This window comes from Somniosus microcephalus, chromosome 13, assembly GCF_052327205.1.
Source record: "Somniosus microcephalus isolate GS21.2 chromosome 13, FLI_Smic_1.0, whole genome shotgun sequence".
Lineage (NCBI taxonomy): Eukaryota > Metazoa > Chordata > Chondrichthyes > Squaliformes > Somniosidae > Somniosus > Somniosus microcephalus.
Window position 1 is genome coordinate 127,815,455 of NC_140999.1, and position 20,886 is coordinate 127,836,340.

Sequence of the window (20,886 nt, forward strand, 5' to 3'; positions counted from 1 at the left end):
CGCTCTCTCCCCCCCACAGTCGCTCTCTCCCCCCGCTCCCACAGTCGCTCTCTCCCCCCCACAGTCGCTCTCTCCCCCCCACAGTCGCTCTCTCCCCCCCCCACAGTCGCTCTCTCCCCCCCCACCAGTCGCTCTCTCCCCCCCCACAGTCGCTCTCTCTCCCCCCCCCCCACAGTCGCTCTCTCTCCCCCCCACAGTCGCTCTCTCCCCCCCCACAGTCGCTCTCTCCCCCCCCCACAGTCGCTCTCTCCCCCCCCACAGTCCGCTCTCTCCCCCCCCACAGTCGCTCTCTTCCCCCCCCCGACAGTCGCTCTCTCCCCCCCCCCGCAGTCGCTCTCTCCCCCCCCACAGTCGCTCTCTCCCCCCCCGCAGTCGCTCTCTCCCCCCCCGCAGTCGCTCTCTCCCCCCCCAGCAGTCGCTCTCTCCCCCCCCCCGCAGTCGCTCTCTCCCCCCCCGCAGTCGCTCTCTCCCCCCCCCGCAGTCGCTCTCTCCCCCCCCGCAGTCGCTCTCTCCCCCCCCGCAGTCGCTCTCTCCCCCCCCCCGCAGTCGCTCCTCTCTCCCCCCCCCGCAGTCGCTCTCTCCCCCCCCGCAGTCGCTCTCTCCCCCCCCCGCAGTCGCTCTCTCCCCCCCCGCAGTCGCTCTCTCCCCCCCCGCAGTCCGCTCTCTCCCCCCCCCGCAGTCGCTCTCTCCCCCCCCGCAGTCGCTCTCTCCCCCCCCGCAGTCGCTCTCTCCCCCCCCGCAGTCGCTCTCTCCCCCCCCCGCAGTCGCTCTCTCCCCCCCCGCAGTCGCTCTCTCCCCCCCCGCAGTCGCTCTCTCCCCCCCCGCAGTCGCTCTCTCCCCCCCCGCAGTCGCTCTCTCCCCCCCCCGCAGTCGCTCTCTCCCCCCCCGCAGTCGCTCTCTCCCCCCCCGCAGTCGCTCTCTCCCCCCCCGCAGTCGCTCTCTCCCCCCCGCAGTCGCTCTCTCCCCCCCCGCAGTCGCTCTCTCCCCCCCCGCAGCCGCGCGCTCTCTTCCCCCCCCCAGCCGCGCGCTCTCTTCCCCCCCCAGCCGCGCGCTCTCTTCCCCCCCCAGCCGCGCGCTCTCTTCCCCCCCCAGCCGCGCGCTCTCTTCCCCCCCAGCCGCGCGCTCTCTTCCCCCCCCCAGCCGCGCGCTCTCTTCCCCCCCCAGCCGCGCGCCTCTCTTCCCCCCCCAGCCGCGCGCTCTCTTCCCCCCCCAGCCGCGCGCTCTCTTCCCCCCCCAGCCGCGCGCTCTCTTCCCCCCCCCAGCCGCGCGCTCTCTTCCCCCCCCAGCCGCGCGCTCTCTTCCCCCCCCAGCCGCGCGCTCTCTTCCCCCCCCAGCCGCGCGCTCTCTTCCCCCCCCAGCCGCGCGCTCTCTTCCCCCCCCAGCCGCGCGCTCTCTTCCCCCCCCAGCCGCGCGCTCTCTTCCCCCCCCAGCCGCGCGCTCTCTTCCCCCCCCAGCCGCGCGCTCTCTTCCCCCCCCAGCCGCGCGCTCTCTTCCCCCCCCAGCCGCGCGCTCTCTTCCCCCCCCCAGCCGCGCGCTCTCTTCCCCCCCCAGCCGCGCGCTCTCTTCCCCCCCCAGCCGCGCGCTCTCTTCCCCCCCCAGCCGCGCGCTCTCTTCCCCCCCCAGCCGCGCGCTCTCTTCCCCCCCCAGCCGCGCGCTCTCTTCCCCCCCCCCAGCCGCGCGCTCTCTTCCCCCCCCCAGCCGCGCGCTCTCTTCCCCCCCCAGCCGCGCGCTCTCTTCCCCCCCCAGCCGCGCGCTCTCTTCCCCCCCCAGCCGCGCGCTCTCTTCCCCCCCCAGCCGCGCGCTCTCTTCCCCCCCCAGCCGCGCGCTCTCTTCCCCCCCCAGCCGCGCGCTCTCTTCCCCCCCCAGCCGCGCGCTCTCTTCCCCCCCCAGCCGCGCGCTCTCTTCCCCCCCCAGCCGCGCGCTCTCTTCCCCCCCCAGCCGCGCGCTCTCTTCCCCCCCCAGCCGCGCGCTCTCTTCCCCCCCAGCCGCGCGCTCTCTTCCCCCCCCAGCCGCGCGCTCTCTTCCCCCCCCAGCCGCGCGCTCTCTTCCCCCCCCAGCCGCGCGCTCTCTTCCCCCCCAGCCGCGCGCTCTCTTCCCCCCCCAGCCGCGCGCTCTCTTCCCCCCCCAGCCGCGCGCTCTCTTCCCCCCCCAGCCGCGCGCTCTCTTCCCCCCCCAGCCGCGCGCTCTCTTCCCCCCCAGCCGCGCGCTCTCTTCCCCCCCCAGCCGCGCGCTCTCTTCCCCCCCCAGCCGCGCGCTCTCTTCCCCCCCCAGCCGCGCGCTCTCTTCCCCCCCCAGCCGCGCGCTCTCTTCCCCCCCCAGCCGCGCGCTCTCTTCCCCCCCCCAGCCGCGCGCTCTCTTCCCCCCCCAGCCGCGCGCTCTCTTCCCCCCCCAGCCGCGCGCTCTCTTCCCCCCCCAGCCGCGCGCTCTCTTCCCCCCCCCAGCCGCGCGCTCTCTTCCCCCCCCAGCCGCGCGCTCTCTTCCCCCCCCAGCCGCGCGCTCTCTTCCCCCCCCAGCCGCGCGCTCTCTTCCCCCCCCAGCCGCGCGCTCTCTTCCCCCCCCAGCCGCGCGCTCTCTTCCCCCCCCAGCCGCGCGCTCTCTTCCCCCCCCAGCCGCGCGCTCTCTTCCCCCCCCAGCCGCGCGCTCTCTTCCCCCCCCAGCCGCGCGCTCTCTTCCCCCCCCAGCCGCGCGCTCTCTTCCCCCCCCAGCCGCGCGCTCTCTTCCCCCCCCAGCCGCGCGCTCTCTTCCCCCCCCAGCCGCGCGCTCTCTTCCCCCCCCCAGCCGCGCGCTCTCTTCCCCCCCCAGCCGCGCGCTCTCTTCCCCCCCCAGCCGCGCGCTCTCTTCCCCCCCCCAGCCGCGCGCTCTCTTCCCCCCCCAGCCGCGCGCTCTCTTCCCCCCCCAGCCGCGCGCTCTCTTCCCCCCCCAGCCGCGCGCTCTCTTCCCCCCCCAGCCGCGCGCTCTCTTCCCCCCCCAGCCGCGCGCTCTCTTCCCCCCCCAGCCGCGCGCTCTCTTCCCCCCCCAGCCGCGCGCTCTCTTCCCCCCCCAGCCGCGCGCTCTCTTCCCCCCCCAGCCGCGCGCTCTCTTCCCCCCCCAGCCGCGCGCTCTCTTCCCCCCCAGCCGCGCGCTCTCTTCCCCCCCCAGCCGCGCGCTCTCTTCCCCCCCCAGCCGCGCGCTCTCTTCCCCCCCCCAGCCGCGCGCTCTCTTCCCCCCCCAGCCGCGCGCTCTCTTCCCCCCCCAGCCGCGCGCTCTCTTCCCCCCCCAGCCGCGCGCTCTCTTCCCCCCCCAGCCGCGCGCTCTCTTCCCCCCCCAGCCGCGCGCTCTCTTCCCCCCCCAGCCGCGCGCTCTCTTCCCCCCCCAGCCGCGCGCTCTCTTCCCCCCCCAGCCGCGCGCTCTCTTCCCCCCCCAGCCGCGCGCTCTCTTCCCCCCCCAGCCGCGCGCTCTCTTCCCCCCCCAGCCGCGCGCTCTCTTCCCCCCCCAGCCGCGCGCTCTCTTCCCCCCCCAGCCGCGCGCTCTCTTCCCCCCCCAGCCGCGCGCTCTCTTCCCCCCCCAGCCGCGCGCTCTCTTCCCCCCCCAGCCGCGCGCTCTCTTCCCCCCCCAGCCGCGCGCTCTCTTCCCCCCCCAGCCGCGCGCTCTCTTCCCCCCCCCAGCCGCGCGCTCTCTTCCCCCCCCAGCCGCGCGCTCTCTTCCCCCCCCAGCCGCGCGCTCTCTTCCCCCCCCAGCCGCGCGCTCTCTTCCCCCCCCAGCCGCGCGCTCTCTTCCCCCCCCAGCCGCGCGCTCTCTTCCCCCCCCAGCCGCGCGCTCTCTTCCCCCCCCAGCCGCGCGCTCTCTTCCCCCCCCAGCCGCGCGCTCTCTTCCCCCCCCCAGCCGCGCGCTCTCTTCCCCCCCCAGCCGCGCGCTCTCTTCCCCCCCCAGCCGCGCGCTCTCTTCCCCCCCCCAGCCGCGCGCTCTCTTCCCCCCCCAGCCGCGCGCTCTCTTCCCCCCCCCAGCCGCGCGCTCTCTTCCCCCCCCAGCCGCGCGCTCTCTTCCCCCCCCCAGCCGCGCGCTCTCTTCCCCCCCCCAGCCGCGCGCTCTCTTCCCCCCCCAGCCGCGCGCTCTCTTCCCCCCCCAGCCGCGCGCTCTCGGCTCTTCCCCCCCCAGCCGCGCGCTCTCTTCCCCCCCCCAGCCGCGCGCTCTCTTCCCCCCCCAGCCGCGCGCTCTCTTCCCCCCCAGCCGCGCGCTCTCTTCCCCCCCCAGCCGCGCGCTCTCTTCCCCCCCCAGCCGCGCGCTCTCTTCCCCCCCCAGCCGCGCGCTCTCTTCCCCCCCCAGCCGCGCGCTCTCTTCCCCCCCCAGCCGCGCGCTCTCTTCCCCCCCCAGCCGCGCGCTCTCTTCCCCCCCCCAGCCGCGCGCTCTCTTCCCCCCCCAGCCGCGCGCTCTCTTCCCCCCCCCAGCCGCGCGCTCTCTTCCCCCCCCAGCCGCGCGCTCTCTTCCCCCCCCAGCCGCGCGCTCTCTTCCCCCCCCAGCCGCGCGCTCTCTTCCCCCCCCAGCCGCGCGCTCTCTTCCCCCCCCAGCCGCGCGCTCTCTTCCCCCCCCAGCCGCGCGCTCTCTTCCCCCCCCAGCCGCGCGCTCTCTTCCCCCCCCAGCCGCGCGCTCTCTTCCCCCCCCAGCCGCGCGCTCTCTTCCCCCCCCAGCCGCGCGCTCTCTTCCCCCCCCAGCCGCGCGCTCTCTTCCCCCCCCAGCCGCGCGCTCTCTTCCCCCCCCAGCCGCGCGCTCTCTTCCCCCCCCAGCCGCGCGCTCTCTTCCCCCCCCAGCCGCGCGCTCTCTTCCCCCCCCAGCCGCGCGCTCTCTTCCCCCCCCAGCCGCGCGCTCTCTTCCCCCCCCCAGCCGCGCGCTCTCTTCCCCCCCCCAGCCGCGCGCTCTCTTCCCCCCCCAGCCGCGCGCTCTCTTCCCCCCCCAGCCGCGCGCTCTCTTCCCCCCCCAGCCGCGCGCTCTCTTCCCCCCCCAGCCGCGCGCTCTCTTCCCCCCCCAGCCGCGCGCTCTCTTCCCCCCCCCAGCCGCGCGCTCTCTTCCCCCCCCAGCCGCGCGCTCTCTTCCCCCCCAGCCGCGCGCTCTCTTCCCCCCCCAGCCGCGCGCTCTCTTCCCCCCCCAGCCGCGCGCTCTCTTCCCCCCCCAGCCGCGCGCTCTCTTCCCCCCCCCAGCCGCGCGCTCTCTTCCCCCCCCAGCCGCGCGCTCTCTTCCCCCCCCAGCCGCGCGCTCTCTTCCCCCCCCAGCCGCGCGCTCTCTTCCCCCCCCAGCCGCGCGCTCTCTTCCCCCCCCAGCCGCGCGCTCTCTTCCCCCCCCAGCCGCGCGCTCTCTTCCCCCCCCAGCCGCGCGCTCTCTTCCCCCCCCAGCCGCGCGCTCTCTTCCCCCCCCAGCCGCGCGCTCTCTTCCCCCCCCAGCCGCGCGCTCTCTTCCCCCCCCAGCCGCGCGCTCTCTTCCCCCCCCAGCCGCGCGCTCTCTTCCCCCCCCAGCCGCGCGCTCTCTTCCCCCCCCCAGCCGCGCGCTCTCTTCCCCCCCCAGCCGCGCGCTCTCTTCCCCCCCCAGCCGCGCGCTCTCTTCCCCCCCCAGCCGCGCGCTCTCTTCCCCCCCCAGCCGCGCGCTCTCTTCCCCCCCAGCCGCGCGCTCTCTTCCCCCCCCAGCCGCGCGCTCTCTTCCCCCCCCAGCCGCGCGCTCTCTTCCCCCCCCAGCCGCGCGCTCTCTTCCCCCCCCAGCCGCGCGCTCTCTTCCCCCCCCCAGCCGCGCGCTCTCTTCCCCCCCCAGCCGCGCGCTCTCTTCCCCCCCCAGCCGCGCGCTCTCTTCCCCCCCCAGCCGCGCGCTCTCTTCCCCCCCCAGCCGCGCGCTCTCTTCCCCCCCCAGCCGCGCGCTCTCTTCCCCCCCCAGCCGCGCGCTCTCTTCCCCCCCCAGCCGCGCGCTCTCTTCCCCCCCCAGCCGCGCGCTCTCTTCCCCCCCCAGCCGCGCGCTCTCTTCCCCCCCCAGCCGCGCGCTCTCTTCCCCCCCCAGCCGCGCGCTCTCTTCCCCCCCCCAGCCGCGCGCTCTCTTCCCCCCCCCAGCCGCGCGCTCTCTTCCCCCCCCCAGCCGCGCGCTCTCTTCCCCCCCCAGCCGCGCGCTCTCTTCCCCCCCCAGCCGCGCGCTCTCTTCCCCCCCCAGCCGCGCGCTCTCTTCCCCCCCCAGCCGCGCGCTCTCTTCCCCCCCCAGCCGCGCGCTCTCTTCCCCCCCCCAGCCGCGCGCTCTCTTCCCCCCCCCAGCCGCGCGCTCTCTTCCCCCCCCAGCCGCGCGCTCTCTTCCCCCCCCCAGCCGCGCGCTCTCTTCCCCCCCCCAGCCGCGCGCTCTCTTCCCCCCCCCCAGCCGCGCGCTCTCTTCCCCCCCCCAGCCGCGCGCTCTCTTCCCCCCCCCAGCCGCGCGCTCTCTTCCCCCCCCCCAGCCGCGCGCTCTCTTCCCCCCCCCAGCCGCGCGCTCTCTTCCCCCCCCCAGCCGCGCGCTCTCTTCCCCCCCCCAGCCGCGCGCTCTCTTCCCCCCCCCAGCCGCGCGCTCTCTTCCCCCCCCCAGCCGCGCGCTCTCTTCCCCCCCCCAGCCGCGCGCTCTCTTCCCCCCCCCAGCCGCGCGCTCTCTTCCCCCCCCCAGCCGCGCGCTCTCTTCCCCCCCCCAGCCGCGCGCTCTCTTCCCCCCCCCAGCCGCGCGCTCTCTTCCCCCCCCCAGCCGCGCGCTCTCTTCCCCCCCCCAAGCCGCGCGCTCTCTTCCCCCCCCAGCCGCGCGCTCTCTTCCCCCCCCAGCCGCGCGCTCTCTTCCCCCCCCCAGCCGCGCGCTCTCTTCCCCCCCCAGCCGCGCGCTCTCTTCCCCCCCCAGCCGCGCGCTCTCTTCCCCCCCAGCCGCGCGCTCTCTTCCCCCCCCAGCCGCGCGCTCTCTTCCCCCCCCCAGCCGCGCGCTCTCTTCCCCCCCCAGCCGCGCGCTCTCTTCCCCCCCCAGCCGCGCGCTCTCTTCCCCCCCCAGCCGCGCGCTCTCTTCCCCCCCCAGCCGCGCGCTCTCTTCCCCCCCCAGCCGCGCGCTCTCTTCCCCCCCCCAGCCGCGCGCTCTCTTCCCCCCCCAGCCGCGCGCTCTCTTCCCCCCCCAGCCGCGCGCTCTCTTCCCCCCGCCCCCAGCCGCGCGCTCTCTTCCCCCCCCAGCCGCGCGCTCTCTTCCCCCCCCAGCCGCGCGCTCTCTTCCCCCCCCAGCCGCGCGCTCTCTTCCCCCCCCAGCCGCGCGCTCTCTTCCCCCCAGCCGCGCGTCTCTTCCCCCCCCAGCCGCGCGCTTCTCTCCGCGCTCTCTCCCCCCCAGCCGCGCGCTCTCTTCCCCCCCAGCCGCGCGCTCTCTTCCCCCCCCCAGCCGCGCGCTCTCTTCCCCCCCCCAGCCGCGCGCTCTCTTCCCCCCCCCAGCCGCGCGCTCTCTTCCCCCCCCAGCCGCGCGCTCTCTTCCCCCCCCAGCCGCGCGCTCTCTTCCCCCCCCCAGCCGCGCGCTCTCTTCCCCCCCAGCCGCGCGCTCTCTTCCCCCCCCAGCCGCGCGCTCTCTTCCCCCCCCCAGCCGCGCGCTCTCTTCCCCCCCCCAGCCGCGCGCTCTCTTCCCCCCCCAGCCGCGCGCTCTCTTCCCCCCCCCAGCCGCGCGCTCTCTTCCCCCCCCAGCCGCGCGCTCTCTTCCCCCCCCCAGCCGCGCGCTCTCTTTCCCCCCCCCAGCCGCGCGCTCTCTTTCCCCCCCCCAGCCGCGCGCTCTCTTTCCCCCCCCCCAGCCGCGCGCTCTCTTCCCCCCCCCAGCCGCGCGCTCTCTTCCCCCCCCCAGCCGCGCGCTCTCTTCCCCCCCCAGCCGCGCGCTCTCTTCCCCCCCCCCCCCAGCCGCGCGCTCTCGCTCTCTCTCTCTTCCAACGATAACATGCCCTCAAAAAACCCTCGGCACCGCTGGGCACTCCAGCTCAAAAAATATAATAATGATGAATAGTCAACATGGATTTCAAAAGGTAAAGTCTTGCTTGACCAACCTTATTGAATTTTTTGAAGAGGTAACAGAGAGTAGACAATGGTAATGCAGTAGATGTAATTTATCTGGATTTTCAAAAGGCCTTTGATAAGGTACCCCATAATAGACTGATGAACAAGGTCAGAGGAATGTGGAGTCAGGGGACAAGTAGCAGAATGTATAGCTGACTTAAAGGCAGAGAGTAGGAGTAAAAGGTAGCTATTCACAGTGGTAGAAGGTGAGTAGTGGTGTTCCACAAGGATCAGTGCTGGGACCACTGCTGTTCACAATTTACATTAACGATTAAGACTTGGAATCAAAAACACAATTTCTAAATTTGTGGATAACACCAAATTGGGAGGAATAGTCAATACTGAGGAGGACATGCCGCCAGGACATTAATAAACTTGCAGAATGGGCATATAATTGGCAAATGAAGTTCAACACAGTTAATGTGAGGTATTACATTTTGGTCGGATGAATAGGGGGGTCACATCACTTGAAGGGTGCGAGTCTAGGTGGGGTAGAGGAACAGAGGGATCTAGGAGTACAAATACACAAATCACTAAAAGTTGCAACACAGGTTAGCAAGACCAGAAAAAAATCAAACAAGCATTAGGGTTTATTTCTAGAAGGATAGAATTGAAAAGTAGGGAAGTTATGCTAAATCTGTATCGAACCTTGGTTAGACCACACTTAGAGTACCGCGTACAGTTCGGGTCACCATTTTATACAAAGGATATAGAGGCACTGGAGAGGGTGCAGAGATGCTTTTCAAGGATGATACCAGAAATGCGAGGGTATACATATCTGGAAAGGATGAACAGGCTTGGTCTCTTTTTTTTCTCTTGGAAAAAAGAAGGCTGAGGGGTGACCTAATAGAGTTCTTTAAAATTATGAAAAAATTTGATAGAGTGGATAGAGAGAGAATGTTTCCACTTGTGGGGAAAAGCATAACTAGAGGCCATCAATATAAGATAGTCACCAAGAAATCCAATAGGGAATTCAGAAGAAACCTCTTTACCCAAAGAGTGGTGAGAATGTGGAACTCGCTACCACAGGGAGTGGTTGAAGCAAATAGTATAGATGCATTTAAGGGGAGGCTAGACAAGCATATGAGGGAGAAGGGAATAGAGGGTTATGCTGATAGATTTAGATGAGGAAAGACGGGAGGAGGCTCGAGTGGAGTGTAAATGCCGGCATGGACAGGTTGGGCCGTATATACTATGTAATCCAATGTAAAAGTATTGTGAAATACATATTTTTCATTTTTATTCTTTTGTTTAAAACCGTAGGTTAAAAATTACAATTGGCAAGAAAAAAAATGCCGAATGGAAAAAAAAAACAATACGTTTTGGGGGATTTATGTAACTCCAGTGGCCAGATTGTATGATTTAAGGATAATATACCCTTTAAGTATAAAAATAGCAGCAGTTGTGCACAACACACTGTTGACATTTAAAATACCTGTCACCGTGCCAGCTACAGATACTTGAAGCAAACACTAGGAGGCATTTGAGAGTGGTGCAAGTTGATTTGCCTGTGCATGTCTTTTCTTTGTTCATTTACTTTTCTAGACAGCCAAGCTGAGATTCAGGAATCAAGGGAGAGTGCATGAAGTACTAGTGCATTGTGCAGTGCATTAAACTATGTATAATGTACAAATAGATCATGTCTCTTATTTTTTCATACCATTTAATCATTAAGTTAGTGAGTTTTTTTTGCACAGTAAATGTGTCTGTCTTGCTGCTTTTGCACCAATTAAGAATTGTAAGACTATTTTTCATAGGAGTCTCCCAGTCATTAGATAATTATGTTTTTTATTGCTTTTTATCATTACAGTTTAACATTGAGAACACTAAACATTGATAAATATTGTACAGTTTCCTGGTGAAATGTGTGTGCCGTGTCTTGCATGTTAACAGTAGATTTAAGGAGCTTGTTCACGTTCATTATTCGCCAAATGCATATGTCAGTGCCCAGCAAATAAATGGTAGGCCAGAATCACAAATCTCTTGGTTTTTGGAGAAGAATATTGCCAGGTTTCTACAGGGAAAGCTAAGAACAAACAAATTCACAGTTCTGTGCCATTTGACTTATTCAGTATCCAGTTTCACAATTGTGTTGATTTGAAGCTGCAATAGGTTAATACTGTCTTAATTTCCATGACCTGCTTTAGATACTAGGATTTTTTTTAAATTTGGAAAATAACAAAGTACAATTGAAAATTGAGGAGAAAGTGTATAGCGCATGCAGTGTCTCTGCTTGAGATTGCTGAAAGATGTGTAACTGCTTGGGACACTCAAAGGGGATTACATTTGATGGCATTCTGCTAGTCACCAGTGTTTAAATTTGATCCCTGTAGTGGTTCAGTGCTAAAATTAATTTCCGTTCCTTACACAGCTGGCAGGACTGGATCATTCTTTACATTTTGCCAGATTTCTGTCATGAGTGTATATCACATTAATGAAAAATCAATAGCATAAAAATTACCTAATTAAAATCATTTCTTGTGTGCCAGTCTGTCTCAGTCAGTCTGCACAGATGCAAACCCATCTGTGTACACATTTAGCACAGGGAATGAAGCGTGGATTCTATATGACACACTGTTTTATAATACATCAGGTTGTTGCAAATAGCTTGGCCTAGACATTTGTGCTGTTAAATCTTGTTTTTCAAAGCTTGTTATTGTGGGGTTTTTTTTGAGTTGTTACTTGCTATCAAGATGAACAATTTGTGTGTGTTTGAGAAAAAGGATGGAGATACAGGAAACTTTCGATTTACCGACACCTAAATAACCGGAAATCTCGGTTAACCGGCAAAATTCAGGAGTAGGTTCAGGTAAGTTTTATTACTTGCCTTCCTCGATCTGTTGCTGTGCAAGGGTGTGGCTGCAGCTGTTGCTAAGCTACAGAGACGCTTGGAACTTGTGGCCATTGTTTTGAACCTGTTGCTAAGCAACAGGGTTTGTTGCTTTATACGGAGCGCTCAGCTCTGTATCTTTTACTATAGCTTTTGGTTATCCGGAATTTTTGATGAACCGGCACCACGTCGGTGCCGGATAAAAAAAAGTTTCCTGTATTACAAAAGGGAATGGTAAGGGCTTTTATAAGTATACTAGTATAAGTATAGAGAGGGGTAAAACCGTTCAGGAATGAAGGGAGCAATCTAGTGCTAGGTAATGGTATGGCCGATATATTACATATTGCATCAGTTTCTACAAATGGTGAAAGTAAGAGTGTAGGTGTATTAGAGCAGTGGTTCTCAAACTGGAGTCCGCGGTGATGTTCTGGGGGTCCGCGAAACATTGATCAATTATTCATTGGAGAAGATCTCTGGAAAAATTACAGACTGTAAAAATGAAACGGAGAGGATCGGGGAGGAGGCGGGACCAGAGTGTTCACATTCAGGTTCCTTCCAATGACCTCATTTGTGTCTGTGGAAGGAGAGTGGAGTTTGGCTGGCTGGGAATGTGGCAAAGGGCGACTGAAAAACTTTTCCCGAAACTGTTTGTGGGATAATCTTGGATCATTAATGTCGGTGAGTTGAAACAGCCGCTGGGCCAAATCGAGCCGAAATTCCGTTACCGTGACAGCACTGATTTATGTGCCGAAAAGTTGCGTGGTGGAGGGAGTGGGGCTGTTGGAGACCCCGGAGCCTGTCAAGTTGCCAGGCTGTTGGTTTTTTTGGGGGGGGGGGGGGAGAGAGTAGAGTTCGGGTTCACGTGTCACTGGCTGGAAACGGCAGGGTGCGAACTGGCAGACAGCTGGAAATGCAAGGACTTAGTCCTGCCCCACTGGGAACGCCCTGACCGCGAAAAAAACAAGTTTGTTTGATGTAGATGTCGGCGGATGGGTGTGAAGCAGGCGATCCCAATTACTCAAGCAGCTGAACATTTTGGGAGGTTTTTTATTCTGTCTCGAGTTCTTTTTAATTTCACTTCTTTAGCTCTTTAGCATTGAATTAAAATTGAGGCTTCTGCTAATTTCAAATAATTTTTTTTTTAAGTTCGTAATTAAAATTCGTAGATGAGCAGTAGTTTTTAGGATGGTACTTAAAATTAATGTAACAATTAGGTAAATGAACCGCAGGCACAGCTTTAAATAAATCGTCAAACATCACACCAAGGATAGGCAGACTCTGCAGTGAGAAGCAGGCACACCCATCTCACTGATATCTGTAAGTAAATAGCTTTTTAAAAGCATTATTAAACCACACTTTGCATGCAGCACTTTCATATGAGTATATTATATAGTACAATTTAGATGGGAGGTCCGTGATTACTAATCAATTTGAAAAGGGGTCCTTCAATCAAGAAAGTTTGAGAGCCACTGTATTAGAGGAGGATGAGGAATAAATGTTGCTTGAAGAAGTGAATAGATAAAAGGAATGTAGTAGATGTAGTGTATATGGATTTTCATAAGATGTTTGATTAGGTGTCTCACAGGCAGCTTGTACAAAGAAAATAGGCGCATGATATAAGAGGAAATGAAGCAGTATGGATGGAAAGTTGGTTGAGAATAGGAAACAATGAGCTAAATGAGTATTACTCAGATTGGAGAATGGTTTTAAGTGCTATAGCCTAGGGGTCAGTGCTGGGTCATTTTTGTTCTTTTATATATAGATGATTTGGACGTGGGCGTGACATTGAAATGTGCTGATGACAGAAAAGTACAAGGTTTGGCAAACAATGAGGAGAACTATGAAAGATTTGGGAGGACATAGAGAGGTTATCAGAATAGTGATGCAGGTAGCGGATGCAATTTTAAGTGGGAATGTGAGAGATTGTGCATTTTGGGAGGTAAACAAGGAATGTAGTGTAAATAGATTTTCAGATAATATTTCATAAAACATCTCGAGGCTTCTTACAAAAATTTAGGCAAATGGTCTAAGAGGAAATGTAACAATGGATAGATAACAAGTTGGTTGGCAGAACTTGGTGAAAAGACGTTGAAGGGTATGGCAGAACAAAGAGACGTAGGGGTTCAAATACATAATTCCGTGAAAGTGTGCATAAAGATGCATAGGATAAACAAGGACAGCTATTTAGAGATGCATGTGATAATCAAGAATAAGGAGCATGGATTTGTTAAAAGTAAGTCGTTTTTGACATTAGAGCATCTTGAACAAGTGACCGATTCCATAGCTATTTCATGCAGACAGCTAAAGCCATTAAAATGGCCAGTAGCATTTTGGGGTTTTAATAGCAGCATAGAGCACAAGAGGAAAGAGAGAGTTAATTTATACAAGACATTGTGTAGTTTGGGTACCCAAAAGAAAAGGACATTAAAGCCATAGCGAGCATACAGCATAGATTCACCAAGGTGACACCAGGGATGAGAAACTGTAGTTGTAAGGAAAGTCTTAAGATATTGGGGACTATTTCCACATGAGCAAAAACAGCCAACAGGATATTTAATAGATGCTTTCAAAATCATGCTGGGTGTTGATAGGTTGTTTTAAGCAAGACTTTTTTCCTTTGGTTGGGGAGTCAGTGAAGACAAGGGTTAGGAAAAACGTATTTACACCGAGTCATTCAAGCATGGAGTGTTTTACCACAGGTAGTAGTTGCGGCAGAGCCCATTGCACCTTTTTAAGGAAAGTGTCGATAAACATTTGAAGCAGAGGAAGATACAGCGGGATTAGTTTTGCATTTCTCTTAAGGAAAGATCCGGCACAGACACAATAAGTTGAATGACCTCCTTCTGTGGTATAAAGTTCTATGGTTGCACTACAGGGCTCTCTTGCATCTTCCTAGTTGTACACCTCAACCCCAAATTCAGCTCAACAACTCTTACTTTGCAAGTTTGCATGATTGGTGAGACTCAGTAATGTTTAATTTGTGGAAGAGAACAAAGCTATCAATTCAAATCCACTTTAGTCACATGAGATTCAGGTCTGTAGAATTTTGGATTCTATTGTATTTAATGGATGTGAACCTTGGTCTTTGTCTTGCAATAGCTCTTCATATTGACATAACTGAGAATTTCCATTCTGTACTCCCAATTTTGAACTTCTGACAAATTTGCAATTGTTGCTACTTTATTCACTTTTTTATTTGTTCCTGGGATGTGGGTGTCGCTGGCAAGGCCAGCATTTATTGCCCTTCCCTAATTGCCCTCGAGAAGGTGGTGGTGAGCCACGTTCTTGAACTGCTGCAGTCCTTGTGAAGGTACTCCCACAGTGCTGTTAGTGAGGGAGTTCCAGGATTTTGACCCAGCAACAATGAAGGAATGGCGATATATTTCAAAGTCAGGATGGTGTGTAACTTGGAGGGGAACTTGCAGGTGATGGTGTTCTCATGTGCCTGCTGCCCTTGTCCTTCTAGGTGGTAGAGGTTGCGGGTTTGGGAAGTGCTGCCGAAGAAGCCTTGGTGAGTTGCTGCAATGCATCTTGTAGATGGTACAGAGAGCGAATGTTTAAGGTGGTGGATGGGGTGCCAATCAAGCGGGCTGTTTTGTCCTGGATGGTGTCGAGCTTCTTAAGTGTTGTTGGAGCTGCACTCATCCAGGCAAGTGGAGAGTATTCCATCACACACTCCTTACTTGTGCCTTGTAGATGGTGGAAAGGCTTTGGGGAGTCAGATGGTGAGACACTCGCTGCCGAATACCCAGCCTCTGATCATCTCTTGTAGACACAGTATTTGGCTGGTCCAGTTAAGTTTCTGGTTAATGGTGACCCCCAGGATGTTGATGGTGGGGGATTCAGCAATGGTAATGCTGTTGAATGTCAAGGGGTGGTGGTTGGACTCTCGCTTGTTGGAGATAGTCATTGCCTGGCAATTCTGTGGTGTGAATGTTACTTGCCACTTATCAGCCCAAGCCTGAATGTCATCCAGGTCTCGCTGCATTCGGGCATGGACTGCTCCATTATCCGAGGAGTTGCGAATGGAACAGAACACTGTGCAATCATCAGCGAACATCTCCACTTCTGACCTTATGATGGAAAGAAGATCATTGATGAAGCAGCTGAAGATGGTTGGGCCTAGGACACTGCCCTGAGGAACTCCTGCAGCGATGTCCTGGGCTGAGATGATTGTCTTCCAACAACTACAACCATCTTCCTTTGTGCTAGATATGACTCTAGCCAATGGAGAGTTTTCCCCCTGATTCCCATTGACTTCAATTTTACTAGGACTCCTTGATGCCACACACTGTCAAATGCTGCCTTGATGTCAAGGACAGTCACTCTCACCTCACCTCTGGAATTCAGCTCATTCGTCCATGTTTGGACCAAGGCTGTAATGAGGTCTGGAGCCGAGTGGTCCTAGCGGAACCCAAACTGAGCATTGGTGAGCAGGTTATTGGTGAGTAAATGCCGCTTGATGGCACTGTTGATGACGGCTTCCATCAGTTTGCTGATGATTGAGAGTAGAATGATGGGGCGGTAATTGGCCGGACTGGATTTGTCCTCTTTGTGGACAGAACATACCTGGGCAGTTTTCCACATTGTCGGGTAGATGTCAGTATTGTAGCTATACTGGAACAGCTTGGCTAGCGGTAGGGCTAGTTCTGGAGCACAAGTCTTCAGCAAAGCAGCCAGGATGTTAGGGCCCATAGCCTTTGCTGTATTTTTTGAGGATGTAACTGGTAGAATAGATAAGGGAGAACCTGTGGATGAGGTGTATTTGGACTTTCAGAAGGCTTTCGATAAGGTCCCGCATAAGAGATTAGCGTGCAAAGTTAAAGCACGTGGGATTGGGGGTAAGGTACTGTCTTGGATAGAGAACTGGTTGGCAGACAGGAAGCAAAGAGTTGGAATAAACAGGTCTTTTTCCGAGTGGCAGGCAGTGACTAGTGGGGTACCGCAGGGATCGGTGCTAGGACCCCAGCTATTCACAATATATATTAATGATCTAGACGAGGGAACTAGATGTAATATCTCCAAGTTTGCAGACAACACAAAGCTGGGTGGGCGTGTGTGCTGTGAGGAAGATGCAGAGAAACTCCAGTATGATTTGGACAGGTTGGGTGATTGGGCAGATGCATGGCAAATGCAGTATAATGTGGATAAATGCGAGGTTATCCACTTCGGTGGCATAAACAGGAAGACAGATTATTATCTGAACGGCAATAGATTGGGAAAAGGGGACGTGCAACGAGACCTGGGTGTCGTTGTGCACCAGTCGCTGAAGCTAAGCATGCAGGTGCAGCAGGCGGCTAAGGTGGCAAATGGTATGTTGGCCTTCATAGCGAGAGGATTCGAGTACAGGAGCAAGGATGTCTTGCTGCAGTTGTACAGGGCCTTGGTAGGGCCTTGGTGAGACCACACCTTGAGTATTGTGTGCAGTTTTGGTCGCCTTATCTGAGGAAGGATGTTCTTGCCATGGAGAGAGTGCAGCGAAGATTCACCAGACTGATACCTGGGATGGCAGGAATGACGTATGAGGAGAGATTGGGTCGATTAGGCTTATATTCGCTGGAGTTTAGAAGAATGAGAGGGGATCTGGGGAGAAAGCAGGGACAGGGTACTGAATTTGGATGATCAGCCATGATCTCATTAAATGGTGGAGTGGGCTCGAGGGGCCGAATGGCCTACTCCTGCTCCTATCTTCTATGTTTCTATCTAGTGCGCTCAGCCGTTTCTTGATATCACGTGGAGTGAATTGAATTGGCTGAAGACTGGCTTCTATGATGGTGGGGACCTCGGGAGGTGGTCGATATGGATCATCCACTCAGCACTTCTGGCTGAAGTTGGTTGCAAACGCTTCAGCCTTGTCTTTTGCACTCATGTGATGGACTCCGTCATCATTGAGGCTGAGGATATTCATGGAGCCGTCTCCTACTCCTGTTAGTTGTTTAATTGTCCAACACCATTGACGACTGGATGTGGTAGGACTGCAGAGCTTTGATCTGATCCGTTGATTGTGGGATCGCTTAGCATGCTGCTTCCGCTGTTTACCATGCATGTAGTCATGTGTTGGAGTTTCCCCGGGTTAGCACCTCAGTTTTAGGTACGCCTGATGCTGCTCCTGGCATAATCTTCTGCACTCCTCATTGAACCAGGTTTGGCCCCCTGGCTTGATGGTAGAGTGAGGGATATGCTGGGCCATGAGGTGTGTGGTGGAATACAGTTCTGCACCTCGTGGATGCCCAGTTTTGAGCTACTAGATCTGTTCTGAATCTATCCCATTTAGCATGGTGGTAGTGCCACACAACACGATGGAGGATGTCCTCAGTGTGAAGATGGGATTTTGTCTCCAAAAGGACTGTGCGGTGGTCACTGCTTCCGATGCTGTCATGAACAGATGCATCTGCGGCAGGTAGATTGGTGAGGACGAGGTCAAGTAGGTTTTTCCCTCGTGTTGGTTCTCTCACCACCTGTCGCAGCTATGTCCTTCAGGACTCGGCCAGCTCGGTCAGTAGTGGTGCTACCAAGCCACTCTTGGTGATGGTCATTGAAGTCCCCCACCCAGAGTACATTCAGTGCCCTTGCTACCCTCGGCTTCTTCCAAGTGGTGTTCGACATGGAGGACTGATTCATCAGCTGAGGGAGGGGAGTAGGCGGTAATTAGCAGCAGGCTTCTTTGCCCATGCTTGACCTGAAGCCATGAGACTTCGTGGGGTCCAGACTCAATGTTGAGGACTCCCAGGGCCACTCCCTCCCGACTGTAAACCACTGTGCCGCCACCTGGTGGGTCTGTCCTGCAGGTGGGACAGGGATGGTGATAGAGGAATCTGGGACTGGATGAAAGGTATGATTCTGTGAGTTTGACTAGTCTGTGGGACAGCTCTCCCAGATGTTAGTGAGGAGGACTTTGCAGGGTCAGCTTGGCTGAGTGTGCCGTTGCCGTGTTCGAAGCCGGTGCGTCCGTTCAGTTTTAATATTCTTATATTCATAGCGGTTGTGTACAGCTGAGCGGTTTGCTAGGCCATTTCAGAGGGCAGTTAAGAGTCAACCACGTTGCTGTGGGTCTGGAGTCCCTAAAGGACATTCGTGAACCAGATGGGTTTTTATGACAATCCGATAGTTTCAGGGTCACCATTATAGATATTAGCTTTTTTTAATTCCAGATTTATTTAATTAACTGAATCCAAATTCCCCAGTGGGATTTGAACTTGTGTCTCTGGATCATTAGTCCAGGTCTCTGGATTACTAGTCTAGTAACATAACCACTATGCTACCATTCCTCTTGTCCATTACAGAGAAGTTTGACACTTGATCCTCAATAAGAAACCTCCAATTGTTCATTTTTTTTAACCGCAGCATAAATCTGGGCCTTCAGAACTGAAAAGCTTTGCTTTAATGTAGAGCCCCTGAATTTCACCAGACAAGTGTAGTGTTTTTAAAATCCGGATGCAACATGATTGGGGGACATGTGTATAATTCTGCTATATTGCTACTTTCCTCTCTTTCCCTTCTTCCTTCCTCCTCCAATAAAATAAATTGCTACCACTGACCTTGACAGCACACTTGAGCCATATATTTGCAATGCAATCTACACTGTTTCCATCAGTAATTAGCTATGTATACTTTCCTCTGCTAGCTCACCTTTATTGCTGGCCCTCAGGTCTGCTAGAGGGAATGAGAGAGTTGGGGAGGTTGTGCATATTTTCTAGAAATGCTGCTGGTCAAGAAGTACTGAACTATAATTGTCAAGTGTTTGGAGACTACAGCTGCATAACATCTGCACCTCAAGGAAAGTTTATTGTCAGTATTTTCTTGTATGAACTCAGTAGATGTGTCCTGGTCACATGATATTGGTTTTGGTAGTGAGAGCTATCTGGATCCAGGTGATAAAGTACTTTGCACAGTTGGAGGGAATTGACTCAAACAGAAGAAATCCCTGCTGATACGGGTTGTTCCAAGCAAACTGCAGATGACCACATCCCCTCAAAACCAAATTCTTTCTTTCAAATTTCTCTTGATTATCAAAATATCTATAGCACTAATGCTTCCTTCTGTTTTTCACTGACTCACTTCAATTGACAATCATGTGTCCTTATGTCAACTCCTATAACTGCGTCAAGTAGACACCATAAGCTGAACTTTCCCCCAGACTGGAAGGGGAAATCGGGGCCACTCCGGCTAACAAGTGGAAGGCCCGGGGCAACATTGCAGCAGCTACAACGGTGGCAGCAATGGGGTGGTATGTCATTACCCACTATTTTGGAAGGTTACTGCCATGTTTCCACAGGGTAGGAAGCTTGAAAATTCACCCCTATCTTGGGTTAGTCCAATGATTTTTGATTAATTGAGGCTGCAGTAAATCGCAATCTCTTTTTTTGTAATTTTTTCCGTAATGTATTCTTTCTTGCTTCGATTAAAACCTTGAGGTTGTGGAGAAATTGCTTCTGATCGGCTATCCTCCCTCTGGAAGGTTTCTAGATTTGCTATGGGAAAATGGAAAGCATTGTTCAGATTTTGGGAAATAATGTTTTTAAATGTATATGGATATAAAAAAAATTGACTTAAGTAGCTAAGTTCAAATTAATTTGTATGTCTTTTAAAGGAGAGAATGGAGGGAAACCTCATTTAAATGCTCTGCTTGAAAGAAGCAGACACATGCTTCCTCAAGAGCTCAGCTACATGCAGTAGGTCAGCAAAAGGTTTATTGTCTCTTTTAATTTGCTCTTGAATTGCGTATTCACTATGCCTTCTTTTTCACACAGCTATTATAGAGAACTTGGCTGAATTTCGCCCTGAAATGTGCACTGAAGCAGCTCAGCAAGGTCTTCTGCAGTGGATGTTGAAGCGAATAAAGGTATCGCTTGATTAGAATAAAGTACTTATTAAAACATTTTTTTTTTACAGTTCTCAATTGTCTTTTAAAAAAAATATTTCATTGGGCATAAGCGTCGCTGGCAAGGCTGGTCTGACATTTATTGCCTATTCCTAGTTGCCCGTGAGACAGTCGTGGTGGGCTGGCTTCTTGACCCGCTACAGTCAATGTGGTGAAGGTGCTTCCACAATGCTGTTAGTTAGTGTTACGGGATTTTGACCCAACGACAATCAAGAAACGGAGATATATATGTCTAAGTCAGGATGGTGTGTGAGTTGGATGAGAACTTGAAGGTGATGGTGTTCCCATGCATCTGCTGTAGATAGTACACACTGCAGTCACAGTGACCCTGAATTTCCGATCGGAGGGTTCCTGCGGGCGGATGCCTCCGATTGGGAAAAAAATCTACGAACCTACCTGCTGGTTCCGTAGATCCCGAGGCTTGCGATCCTGGGCCTCTTCTGTTGGAAATGCGCAGAGGCCCACGTATCCCAGGGGCGCATGTGGTTCGCAAGCACCCCTGGGATCACGTGGGCTAGGCGAGGTGAACCAATCAAGGAAGGGAATCCCCCTTCATACTTTTGACAGGTCTCTACATACAGAACTGTCAAAAGTATGAATCGGGATCACATTTAAAAACACACAAACATTTAAAAAAATTAATTACATAATTAAAATTAATTAAAATTCATTTAATTAAATATTTTAAACATTTTTTGAAGAAAAAAATTAAATGTTTTTACAGGGCTAAAAATAAACTTAACTTTTTGAAGAGTATATTAATTTATAAATGAGTTATAGCATTTCAATTTTCTATTTTTTAACACTCTTAAGCTGGTACCAGGCGTAAGAATTCTATGGCCTTTCAGCAGGCGGAAGTTGTGCAAAAAGCACAACTCATCACCCGCAGAGGCACTTTCCTTGAGCATGCGGATGATCTGTCAAGAGAATTCTTGACAGAACACAAGTGCCGTTTTTCAGCGTATGTGCTATGCATGCCTAAACCCGGAACTTGCAAGGCCCCTACGGGTGCGTACGGACCTCGTACGCACCCGTGGGGGTCGGAAAATCTGACCCATTATCTCTGTGGTGGAGGGGGTAGATGTTTAGGCTTTTAGACAAAGCAAAAAATTATATTGGCCTATAATTATGCTCAACATTTGTTGATTTAT

At 56.3% G+C, this 20,886-nt stretch overlaps 1 protein-coding gene across 1 annotated transcript in view; it reads left to right on the top strand.

The window, feature by feature from the left end:
* ctnnbl1 (catenin, beta like 1) overlaps positions 1–20,886 on the top strand; it is a 222,672-nt gene that overhangs the window by 44,761 nt on the left and 157,025 nt on the right. Inside the window, exon 3 of the mRNA XM_086004285.1 lies at positions 19,605–19,696. Coding sequence (XP_085860411.1) covers positions 19,605–19,696 — 92 coding nt within the window. The remainder of the gene's footprint in view (positions 1–19,604; positions 19,697–20,886) is intronic.